The following is a 12,717-nucleotide window of genomic DNA, read 5'->3' on the forward strand; positions in this document are numbered from 1 at the left end:
AGAACTGTATTAGGCATAAATTGCAAACTTTGAGTAGCAGGGGACTGCAGTGTGACCTGTGTGGGACGAGGCCATGAACCACCCTGTGGCGGTCATAGCTGGTTCCAGTCAGCTCTGAAAGCCATGTGAGTAACCATTGCCTGCCAGAACTTCTGCCAGCTCGGGGAGCACACCGTGCCACTGCCCAAAGATGCTTTAGGAAAAAAGCGGCAGCAGCTAGGAGCTAGAGAGACACAGCTGCCAAAGATACTGCTGGAGCCACTTTCTGCAGATGCACTGCTGGCGATGTATTCTTGAAAGGAGACACTCCATGCAAAAGACAGTGCACCTCTGAAGGGTCTGTGGCCTGTGGGCAGCCCAAGCTGGGGCAGGTGGGCAAACCCAGGCGATCGTGGCTGGTGGGTGACCCGTGCTGGGGAAGGTATACAAGGAAACAGAGTGGCAGGAAAACATAAAGAAATCTTAACATCCATCTTTAAAATATTTCTGAGAAGTAAACTGGTGGTATTTTTAATGGGTTAAAAGTATATGGAAATATTTTTGAAGTGTCATAGCCTTGCCTATCAATTCAAAACATACTGCTTTCTCATTTCTGGTAAATAGCTTATTTAAAGCACTCAAATTGGTGGTGTGCTTTAGAGATTTGGTCTCAAGTTGTGAATACCCAGTTATGCTGCCAATCAGGCTTGTCTGTCACAGGTTAGCCGTACAAAAACGTGGAATACAGTAATACTGTCTGTGGTGAAGAGAGAAGGGGGAAACCATTGGCTCTGGAAGTGCTCATAGTGTATTGGCACTCAGGAAATTACTTTGCAAAGCAGCTTTGATTGTGGGTACTCTCCAAACAGTGCACATTTAGTTTTAGTATTCTGCAGGCATTTTTATTAGCCAGTTTAGTTTGTTTGCTCCTAGTATCCTTTAATTGAGCACAGAGATATGGCCCTACTGTAAAAGTGAAAGGGGTAAGGGTGTAGTATAAAAAGTGCTGTTCTTTTCTGTAGTTGCATACCCCTTTCACAAGATCCACTTTTAGACCTTTCAACCATTAGATCTCATACAAGATAGAACCATATAGAGTCACTCTGTATGTTGAGGTCTCATTGGTTTTGACTACGCCAATTCTAATACACTTTTCAAACTTTAATGCAGTTACCTGGGGATTATACTGATAGCGAAAATCCAATTTCATCCTCCTGGTCTTTTTCTCAGAGGGACACACACATGAATATAATTGACTCCCATGTCAACATAGACAGCCTTCTCCTGAAATTGAAAAGGAACTTGTGATTTCTCTGGTTCTCTTAGGAGGTTTGCTTAGCCTTTTTTTGATACTGTAATTGCTACTTAGTATTTATGCCAATTCCAAGCACTTCCCTGCAATGTAGAATATTCATGCCAAGAGGAGGCTGGCACTTTGCCTCCCTAGAGGCAAGTTACAGAAATAATGTAGAGATATGAGATACAGATGGGACAGACTTAGATAGCCCTTGTTTATGGAATATTTTAAACAGTACTAAAGTCTCTTACTGACAGTGGTTTCTCCTCAGTGGAATCAAAGCAAGTCGTACCTATTGATTTACTGTAGCATTTGGACCGTTCTGTTTTTGCAGTTTGGAGACCATTTTTTCTAGGAATATTTTTGAGAAAACCCTTATTTTTTTTCAGTTTTCTTGGAGAGAATGAGCTAAAGCAGCGCTTCACTGATGGGACAGGAATAAGACCTGCAAAGGAGATACAGATTAATCAATTTGGCATGTTTCTTTGTCTAATGGCAGTTAGGTAGAATCATTTTCTTCCCACGTGCTGGCTAGCCAAACTGAGCCACTGTGCAGCTGTGGTGGCAGCACCATGGTCAGGACGGAATGTCCTCTTGTGGAGCTCTGTTACTCCTGAGTATGATAATGGAAAGAGTCTGATATGAAAGGCTGGAGAGGTAAGAACTACTCCCCTGGAGGATCTCCTCATGGAAGATGGTAACAATGAGAAGAATCGCATGACAACTGGGACAAAGGGACCTTCAGGAAGCTCTGCCCAGAAGGTATAGAAGCAGGTCAGTGAAGAGTAATGGTAGCATCTGCTAGAAGTGGGTGCAGGATCATAGAAGGATTTAGGTAGCATGGGGAAAAGATTGACTTTATTGTCACTAAAACTTCCTTGAAAGGGAATATATGTGTTGTTATGTTTGGGCAAACTGACGTGGGCAGTTTGGATGTAACAGTAGTTGCCAAGCTAAAAGCTAAAGGCTAAGCGTATATGCATTGAATGGGAAAGAACCAGAGTAGGGTAAGGGAGGCCCAAACTATCTGGGAAAATAAGAATCATAGAATCGTTTAGGCTGGAAAAGACCCTTAAGACGGAGTCCAGCCCTTAACCTAACACTGCCGAGTCCACCACTAAACCATATCCCTAAGTGCCACCTCTATATTTTTTTTAAATTTCTCAGACCTTGTCCAGTCTAATTTTAAAATCATAGTTAATGTGCTTCTAATGCTTGCCTGCAAACAAAGTTATACAACTGTTTTCACCTTCTTCAGTTAAAAAGGAATTTTCTTTAAGTGTATAGTGTATAAAAACCCAACACTTTTCACAGTATCTTTCTTTCTCCAAGTAGTATCCAGGGCAATATACAGTCAGACAGTTAAAAAGCTCTGGGCTGGAGTTCCTGAGAGCATAAGTATATCCCAAATAGTTGTATGTCTAAATGAAGGTGCAGACTATAATATTTTGACAGCTGAATTTACAACTGAGTGATAATTGTTGACACTTCCACCCTCTTCTCCACTACAAGATTTCATTAAATATACCTTGAATTTGATACTGTGGTATCAGTGTCCAGAGTTGAAAATTACTAAATGTTAATATTTCTGACTATAGGTATAGATGTATCTTCCCTTGGAAGAGCTCATATGTCAAAGCCTTCCAAAAGGGTTTCTCAGGCAACTTCCTTGTCATTGTGCTGCTCTGAACTTCCTCATTGCTCCCTCAGTTTTCCACATTACAAGAGAAGAACTGGTTGTTCAGCTCCATCTTAGGATATAGTTCCATGACAAATTTTGAAACTTAAGAATTTCCTGTTTATCCCACTTTATTCCTTCCCCTCCCTCATGACAATGCTATCAACTATTTTCTGCTCAAAAAAAAAAAAAAAAATTGGTTGCTTCATGAAGCCTTAGATCTCTAGTTTGAGCAGTTAAAGTGCTTTAGATCAACATATTTATCTGCATTTCTCCAGTTGGATATGACTTTGAAGATGTTTTTGATGGATTATTTTAATTAGTAGGATACCAGGGTCTTTATAAAACTGTCTCTCTGAGAACCTTTAAGGATAGTGAATCTTGCGACCAATGGAGAACAGCATCATGGATGATTTCCTGAAAATTTCTGTGGTGAGTTTTAGAGGAAAGATAGAAGTTGATTTTAAATCATTCTAAATTTGCAAAGTATTTATCAGAACGCCTGGGATGTATGTCTTTTCTATAGCTTTCATTAGGACTGACTTTTTTTTGAAATGTCAGTTTGAGATGCCCATGTATGTATCACTGTCAAACTTGTACCTTGTACTTATCATCTCATGTAATATTTATTTTATTATTATTAGTCTGTATCTTCACTATATTTAAAGTACCTGCCACATCTGCAGCCTAGAGAAATATCACAAAATTGCTAGTCATACTACAAATTCTTAGCTCTTTTATCCTTATTTAAGGTTTTCTGTAAATGATTCCTAAACTAGAGAGGTGGTTCCTCTCCAGTGATATACCTTTAGAAGCACTGGGGAGCCACTGGTAGTGGAGGGGAATAGAAGTCCGCTAATGCCTCAGCAATGAAAAGTGAGAATGATAGCATTGCTTGCTGTAAGTCCTCCAAAGATAAAAACCCCAAATGATAGTAAACTGAATTAGGAAACTAGGATTCTAACAGACAGACAGGTGTGAGCAGCCTTCCAAGAAGTAGGAATAGAGTAAGAGACTGCATTAGTTTTAAGGTGTAACTTTACACCTGTTTTTTAACCCTTTTATATTGTGTGACTCCCATCTCATCAACCATGGTAGGAGACTAAAATTATCCTATGGTAACCTTTTTTAGTCTTTTTGTTAATAGCTTTCTTTTATTTGGCTTCATAAACTAGGGAGATAAGGTAGTACCAGAATGTTTCTTCTCTGAAAATTTGATGGTAGTGGCTACTTTACAGTTGTATTATTGCTTTCTTCTCCTCAATATAAATCTCTCATTTTTTAATATTCTTTTTGTTCCACAGCTGCAATGCACAATTGTTACTTCATTTGCTGTATTAACTCTAATACACAGGCCAGGATGTACTACAAAAAATAAAGCAGCAAATCAATAGTGAAAAATGATTATGTTTAAGAAAAATCTGGACAAAACAAATACCTGAATAGCAAAAGTGTACATTATCTTTTGAGAGTTGCTTTTCCTCTAAATGAATTTCAGTTCTGTTCTCAACTGGGCTTACAGGTGTGAGAAATTTCTGATTGAAAAGTTAGATGTAAGCTCTTGGCAAAATGGACAAAATCTACAATTTTATCTGCTTTCAAAATTAGTAAGACAGTTGCATTCTTGGAAACCACTACTGAAAATTGAAAAATACTCATTATTGCAGAACTGGTAACATTAGTTTTAAAAAATGTTTCCAATGGGGAAAGTGAAAGGAATGTTTGCAAGAGCCTGCTTGATTCTATGTTAGCAGTAGGGGTATTTCCAGAGAATATTTTTTTTCTTGTTTTTATCTATGGAAACTTCCTTTGACAACATTTCGTTCTTCTCCCAGGGTTACCTTGGCACAGATCTTACTAGATGCAAAGGTTAGTCAGAAGTTCAGTAACCTTCAGACACTTCTGTGGCTGATTTCATAGCTTCTATTTCACTTTGTTTTCTCACATATTCCCATTTAAGTTCATTTTTCATGTAATATAGTTCAGCAGTCTACTCCAGGGTGTGCTGTAAAAACAGGCTTGTTGTTTGGATTCATCCTACTATAAGCAGGAACTGAAGCTAGGAGCATGATTGCCCAAGGTTTCATTTAGAGTAAATGGGGAAAGACAGACAGCTCCAGAAAACGATTTTGAAATTCTTTGTAACAGCTTTTTTTCTTCTACAAGACATCTTACTTGAAAAAAAGTTGAATTGTGTTAACTTTTAACTCCTATGTGACCTAAAATATTGCACTTACTTCTTTCTGTTCTTCCTCTTATTTGCTACTGCCTAATGGGATTTTTTTGTGTGTGTGGAGCAAATACCTTTCGAGTAAGAAGAAAATGTAGTTTGAAGCTTGACTTCATTTCTACTTTGGTCTGTCAATGGTTCTGACTTCATTGAGAACAAAACCAGGCTTCTACCTTTATTGTTCAAGGCTGCAGCCCAAAACAGTGTTATTTTTAACCTTCTGCTGAAAAACAATGGTCAGCACAGGAGAAGAATTTGTCAGGAAAAAAGTGTTCAATTAGTTGTATTACCATTGCTTAGAAGAGGGTTGCAGTGGAGATCCAGGTAAAATTGCTTTATGGTTGTTAGCTGCAACTGGTTCAAGACTGTAGAAAATAAAGTTTATAGTACTCCTTCAGTGCAAATGATTTGTACTTATAATAGTGTTTAAAAGACCTGATTATACTCACTGTACCTCTGTCACCATTCCCTCTGATGGAAGCTGCAGATTAATGTGTAGTGGGTTCTGTACTGGAAAAACAGATCTGTAAGGAGAGTGACGCCTGTGAGATTATGCTGCTTGGTCTTTCAAAAACAATTGACTCTTTTTTTTTATTAGGTTTTAGTTTTAAAAAAAAATGCTTAGGCAAGATTCTTAAATATATATAAATAATTTGAAGCGGAATTAAGGAAGAAAACCTGACAAGTTTTTTTTTTTCCTTTTTTCACCTTTATTTCCCCTGTCTTTTTTCCAGTAGGGTCCTCATTTGTTTTTATTTTAATTCTCTCATCTCTTGAAGGAAGCATAATTTAGGGTAATTGTGCATTAGATTAACTAGGATAGCCAGACCATCCACATTTAATGAAGACCTGCTTTTATCCAATTTTACTGCTAAGGATTGTCAAGTGATTTGCTGGAGGTCAAGCATAAGTGTTCCCTCCCATTTTAGAACCACTCTATTTATCAGCTTATTGTTGCAACAACTAGACCATATTGTAGCTGATCTGGTTAGGCATACTGAAAACTGAGGGAGAACATATTACTACTTGATTGTCCTAGTTACTAATTTCAATAGCACAACAGACTACAAAATCGGTTCGCTTAGTTTAAGAATATGTTAATTTCTAAAAATGACTAAACTTTTTTTTCTTTTCGCAGTCTGTGTTTTGTACACACAAGCCATTGGAAACAAAGAATGGAGAGAGGTAAGATACAGATTCATAGATATATAAACTTTTAGAGTATACTTAAGGCTGGTCATTTGCCCAAGCAGAAAAGGGCATGTCATAGCCTCCTGAATGCTATGCTAAACAATGGGAGCCCTACGTACGGTAAACACTTAAAACCTAGTCACATTAATCTCAATTTCCATATCTGTATCGCATATTTCCATCAAAAGGGAAAGCAAAATTAGAGAAAATACATGAGTTTCCTCTTTTACAGTCTCCCTGTGATAAATGAAATAAAACTTAGCGATCAATCTGGACAAGGTTTGTGGATATCAAGAGAGGAAGACACTAAAACAATACAAGATCTATGGAAGGATTCAACTGTGGTGATGGTCAGTGACAGCAAAACTAGCCTATAGTTGTGGTAGAGAGCTATTTTTCTCCTGTAGTGTCTGGGAGAAGTTAGGTGCTGCTGAATAGAGTATACACCAGGCAACAAGGGAGAGAGGGTGTTATGCATAGGTTGGACTATGTATTCTTAACCTATCAGTGTAAACACTGGAGAGATATGTCTTAAGAAACTAAATCAAGTACCTCTAAATTGGTTATCGACAGCAGATGAACATTTATAGCTTAGAACTCTCTTCCTGTACTTAGTCATCTAATTTTTTTCCTTTAATTTTATTCTTTGAAAGAGTTGACAGTGTTGGGGGAAAAGCGGTCATCTTTCTACTGATAAAATGCACTGTTTATCTACCTTACAGAGAGGGCTGATGGAACTGTTCTTCACTGTAGGTGGTCCGCTCTGTGGTGATGCATTCTAAGAATAGAGCCAAGAGAGGAATGAACTATCTTACTATTTTTCCTCTGTAAAAGAAAAGAGGTCTCATGTTCTTGTTTTCAGAACTGATATTTTACGTGATTACTACTGTGTAAAAATTCCAGCAGAGGGGCCAGGGCTACAGAAACCAGACATCTTCCCTCATTTTTGTTATCCTTTCTATTTGGCTGGAGACACATATTTTCTGCTTTGCTGAAACATGGTGGATGTGCGTTTCAGTCTTGTCGAGATGAGAGAATTGAATTTGTCTCCTGCTTGGAGAAAAACTCTCATAACTGGGCAATACATGAAACATTGTGCTATTTAATTTGTAGTTTTTAGTTAAATTCCTGCTCTCTGTTATTCTGAATGTGTACTAGATAGACATCCTCTCAGTATCCCTACTGGATGACATTCCTCTGATGATTTGTGTGAAGAAGTGTCAGTCTGAGGACTCTAAATTGGAATTCACTACACTTAATTAAATTAGCAGAAATAGCGGACATACACAGAGTTCTAAATGTCTGGATAGCTAACTCTAAAAACAGAGGAGTCTTCAGGTATTCAGGTGACTAGGTGGCTTGGTGCGGTTTGGTACTCAAGTCCAGATCATCACTAAAGCATTCAGGTCCTTTTCTGATCTAGAGTTCAGAGAATTTGTCAGAAATTCTGGTTTTAATTGTCCAAGGTTCATATGTAATTCTGTGGCATTATCATAATTCTCTGGTGTAGCTGTTAAAATAAGTATTAACCATATCACATTTGTCCTGATGGTAAAATTAGAACATTATCACCTTACTTAGAAGATGTTCCATGTGCTCATTTTGATGTGATTTAGGAGATTGACAATGGAAAGATTCCATCTACTCTTAATTTTAACAGATCCAAGTTTCTAATGGTTGAAGAGAGTCACCACCTTAGCTTTGTAGTGTCTTCTGGCATTTTATCTTCCTGATCTAAGCAAAAACACCTGAACAGGGCAGTGTGCAATGTTATTGCTTGTATTGCATCTTCACACTGATTAGAGAGTATGTTGGCTTTAGCATGTGGTTACGGTATCATATGCCAGTTCAGGAACTACAAGGGTTAAAACAGACTTTTGACATGGCAGTTGCTAGAAAATCTGACTTTTTTTTTTTTCTTTTAAGACATAATTATCTTTATCTTGTCTACCGGGAGAAGGTCTAGGTATAGGTATTTACAATTCAGTTGACTGTTTAAACTATTTATAGTTAATGGAAAAAGATAACATCCTGAGGGCAGTTCATCAGACCTAATTTAGATGTCTGCATTAGATCAGGTGAATCATTCTTTAGAAATGCCTCCAAGTGATGATCAAAAGCCTACACTTCTGACTATGTTAGATGCAAAGTTTGATGAGTAGAATCCCATTCCTAGTAGGTGTTATGACAGTCAAAATTCAGAGGTTGGCATGTTAGAGGGACTGAGTCAGGATTGCATTTTATATGTTGTAGTGTATTACATTTATACCAGTGGTAAAAAATAAGGTGGTAGGTAGAAGATTAGTTGATAAGTTCATGAGATGGGTAATCTCATATCTTTATTTTTGTGCTTTTTCTGCCTGCAGTGATGAATGTACCAATACTGTGTTTTTCAATAAAATTCTGTATATGTGTCCATTTTGTTGCATTTAAACACTTACTTAATATTTTGCTAGCCTGTAGAGGTGGAAATCCCCTGGAACTGTTTGGAGAAGACAAATAATAAGCCCCTGATGATATGTGTAGACATTAAAGAATGGTGTTCAGTCATGGCAACATACTTTGCCTTGTTTCTGTTCCATATCCTTTTATGCATAGTTCCCTTCCTCCTTTTGCCTAATCGCTTTCTTTTGAACACTGCAGAAAATGCTTAGGGATCATAAACACAGTAAATCATTTCATAATCTCCATAATTACCCTAGCACTCTATTCTAGCAGTGTGCTTTTTTTTTTTCCCCCCTTCAGCTAAGCTATTCAGATGGATTCAATGAAATAGTTAAATCAAACTCTTCATTTAGTGAAGGGTAGATGTTTTCTGGGCACTAACTCCTGTTTGCCTGTCGTACAGATTCCAGTGTTATCACCCAGTGTTATTCTTGCACACCAAATCCTCAGCAAAGAATGAAAATGTTTCATTCTCAATTTAATAGGGTGTTGTTTTTCAAAACAGTTTCCCTGTTTTCATTTACAGTGTGATCATCAGGTATTTCAATTAATATAATTGGCAACAAATGCATTATCAGAATCTGAGCTTTGGTTTTAAAATATTTACTTGCCCTTACTTTGTGATGACACATTTGAAATATGGCTAAGTATAATTTACTGTTCTCTACAGAAGCCTTAAATAATACATTGAAAGAATCTGAATTTCTGCATCTCCAAGAGGGTATTAATTCTGAAAACAAGGGGAAGAACTTCAAAGGTGAATGTTAAGTAAATAATAGACATTGTAAAATACTCAGCCAACTGCAGTTTTACTGGCAATATCCACCAATGGTAAGTGTTAAGGAACTGCCTATGGAGAGAGGCTCTGAGCCTCTGGTCCATCTACTGTAAGAATGCATTGGATGCAAATTAAGTTTATATACCTGTCTGGAAGTCTTTTCTCTCACTGGTCCTCATCACGCTGATTTCCAGCTTTGTGAGCTGCCAAATGTTGTTTTATATCCTCAGTAAATTTCCACTGTGCTTTCTAAAATTGTTTATGCCTTACCATTCTTTAGGACTTCCTGTTCATTAATTCTGTTCATGTTTTTTAAAAATCTGTAGTAAATATGCTGGAGATAAGAAAAAGCATCTGTTTCGATTGAGTCATCAAATTGAGAGAGAAGGCAGTTAGACAAGTTTGTAGTGGAATCCCAAGATAGCAAATGTGACCAGTTTGTAAGGAAATTAAGAAATACTGGCATGAGCTGTACCTAGTCCCCGTACTGTACAGTTTATCAACAGAAAGACTTCCCCCTGTATGTGCTCACATTGCTTATTCAGCCACCCTAATTTCTGTATTAATTTAGCTGTTCCTTTTTTTCCTTGTGTGCATATATCGTTTCATTCATCCATATACAATTTCATCTGCCATTCTGGTGCCCTATCACTCAGTATGAATAATGTTGTTCTGCCAAGTCTTCATAGTTGCCTTTTACATATTTATCCTGTTTAATTCTGTAAAAATCTATTTGTTTTGTAACTTTATTTTTTCAGTCCCTGCTCCAGATCGTTTAGGCATGTATGGTACTGCATGGGTCCATCCATGGACATCCAAGTCCACAGAAACTTGTTGAGACCTTGCAGGGAGTTTTCATCCAGCAAATTGACTGTTTTTTCTTATGTTTTCTTTTCTATCTACTAATAAACAAATAAATTATTGAAATAATAAAAAATAATTGGTAAATTATAGTTAATGATAATTAACTTAGGATATTAATTTTTCTCCAAGAGGTGAATATCCTCCTGTTCTATTATAAGATATTAGATAACGGTGTTCCACGGGACTCAGTGTTGGGGCCAGTTCTGTTTAATATCACTTATCAGTGATCTGGATGGGGGATCGAGTGCACCCTCAGTAAGTTGGCAAGATGGGTGGGAGTGTTGGTCTGCTTGAGGGTAGGAAGGCTCTACAGAGGGATCTGGACATGCTGGATTGATGGGCTGAGGCCAACTGTATGAGGTTCAGCTAAGTGCTGGATCCTGCACTTGGGTCACAATAAGATCATGCAATGCTACAAGTGTGGGGAAAAGTGACTGGAAAGCTGCCTGACAGAAAATGACCTGGGGGTGTTGGTCCACAGCCAGCTGAATATGAGCTGTCAGTGTGCCCAGGTGGCCAAGAAGGCCAACAGCATCGTGGCTTGTATCAGAAATAGCATGGCCAGCAGGAGTAGGGAAATGATTGCCCCCCCTGTACTTGGCACTGATGAGAGCATATCTTGAGTACTGTGTCCAGTTTCAGTTTTGGGCCCCTCACTACAAGAAAGGCATTGAGGTGCTGAAGCGTGTCCAGAGAAGAGCAACGAAGCTGCTGAAGGGCCTAGAGCAGAAATCGTAAGAGGAGTGGCTGAGAAAACTGGGGTTGTTTAACCTTATCACTTTCTACAACTACAACTGAAAGGAGATTGTAGTGAGATGGGTGTTGGTCTCTTCTCCCAAGTAACAAGTGATAAAATAAGAGGAAATGGCCTTGAGTTTCACCGGGGAGGTTTATATTGGATATTAGGAAAATTTTCTTCACTGAAAGGGTTGTCAAGCATTGGAACAGGCTGCCCAGGGAAGTGGTTGAGTCACCATCCCTGGAGGTATTTAAAAGACATGTAGATGTGATGCTTAGGGACATGGTTTAGTGGTGGACTTGGCAGTGTTATGTTTATGGTTGGACTTGATGATCTTAAAGGTCTTTTCCAACCTAAATGATTCTATGATTCTGTGATAATCTGACTGATTTTGTTCAAAGTGGACACTTACTCATGTGTCTAGTAGTTAAGCATTTCACTGCAGCATCTACCAATTTGATTACTGTTTTAACCATTATAAGACATGCCTTTGAGTGTCCTTTGTAGATTTCAAAGGCTGTCTTAATTAAAATAAAAAGGCTAGATGTTTTAGAATCAACATTTATTGGAATTTAGATTTTGATGTTTTTTAGAGTACTAGTGGAGTTTCTTTGGCAAAATAGCTTGTATGTTCTTTAGCAGAGGAACATGGCATAAATAGAAATGTAGTTTGTAGCAGATTAGAAGAAGTTTCAATAGAAGGAACGGAAGAAGCCTATACTGTCCTAGTTTTGAAGAAAGAATAAATTTTGCTGTTGCTTGATATTCAGTGCTTTGGAAAGGTTTCTCTGGCAGATTTGTAGAAAGAATCAACTGCTTGAGGGAATTAAGACAGTTTGAGTAAAAGAACATCATCTTTTCAAGGATGTCATGTTTCCTTTCAAAAGGAAAGGAAAGTTAATGGAAAAAAGCCAAAGCACAGAAAAATGGGGAATCCTTTTGTTTTTTATATACTTATGATTGTATGACCATCAGTTAAAAAGGGCTATGTACAAATCACCGTCATGTGTACATGCAGCGTACAGGTTTCATAGGAGTGCCTGCATGCATGTTAGAGGAATGTTGTGTTTTTTCTGATAATTAGCATGAGTTTATATATTAAAAACATTATTCTTCTTTTGAGACAAACAGACTGCAGAACATTTTATGACTATGCTTTTTCTAGAGGGGGGTTGGTTGGCAGTTGTGAATTTTTTTGTTTGTTTCCTTATAGTCTCTGTAATTACGATTGAGAGTATTAATCATTACTATAACAGGCTCATTTTATTGGTACCACATTTCTTTCTCCACAATTCAAGTTTCTTATTTATTCTGCTCACATGTAGTGAAGCTAGATTACAAACTCAGAGGGGAGGATTATCTTTTGTTATGTGTTCATATACCATTTTGTGCAGTGAGCTTCCAATGGAGAGTGTTACCTGGAGCTTCCTAAAGATTTTCAAAAGCCATCTAGAGCAAAGCCAAGAACCTAGTGATAGTCTACACCATTTTTTTTAGTTCATTTACTATAATTCTA

General features: G+C 37.7%; 1 protein-coding gene across 1 annotated transcript in view; it reads left to right on the forward strand.

Annotated features, from left to right (window-relative positions):
* The window catches only part of CPNE8 (copine 8), a gene marked incomplete at both ends in the record, with an annotated part of 121,852 nt that overhangs the window by 13,405 nt on the left and 95,730 nt on the right, over positions 1 to 12,717 (forward strand). The window contains one exon of the mRNA XM_082001146.1: positions 6,323 to 6,369. Coding sequence (XP_081857272.1) covers positions 6,323 to 6,369 — 47 coding nt within the window. The remainder of the gene's footprint in view (positions 1 to 6,322; positions 6,370 to 12,717) is intronic.

The sequence above is a fragment of the Phaethon aethereus genome, assembly GCF_964289735.1.
Source record: "Phaethon aethereus genome assembly, chromosome: 1".
NCBI classification, from domain to species: Eukaryota; Metazoa; Chordata; class Aves; order Phaethontiformes; family Phaethontidae; genus Phaethon; species Phaethon aethereus.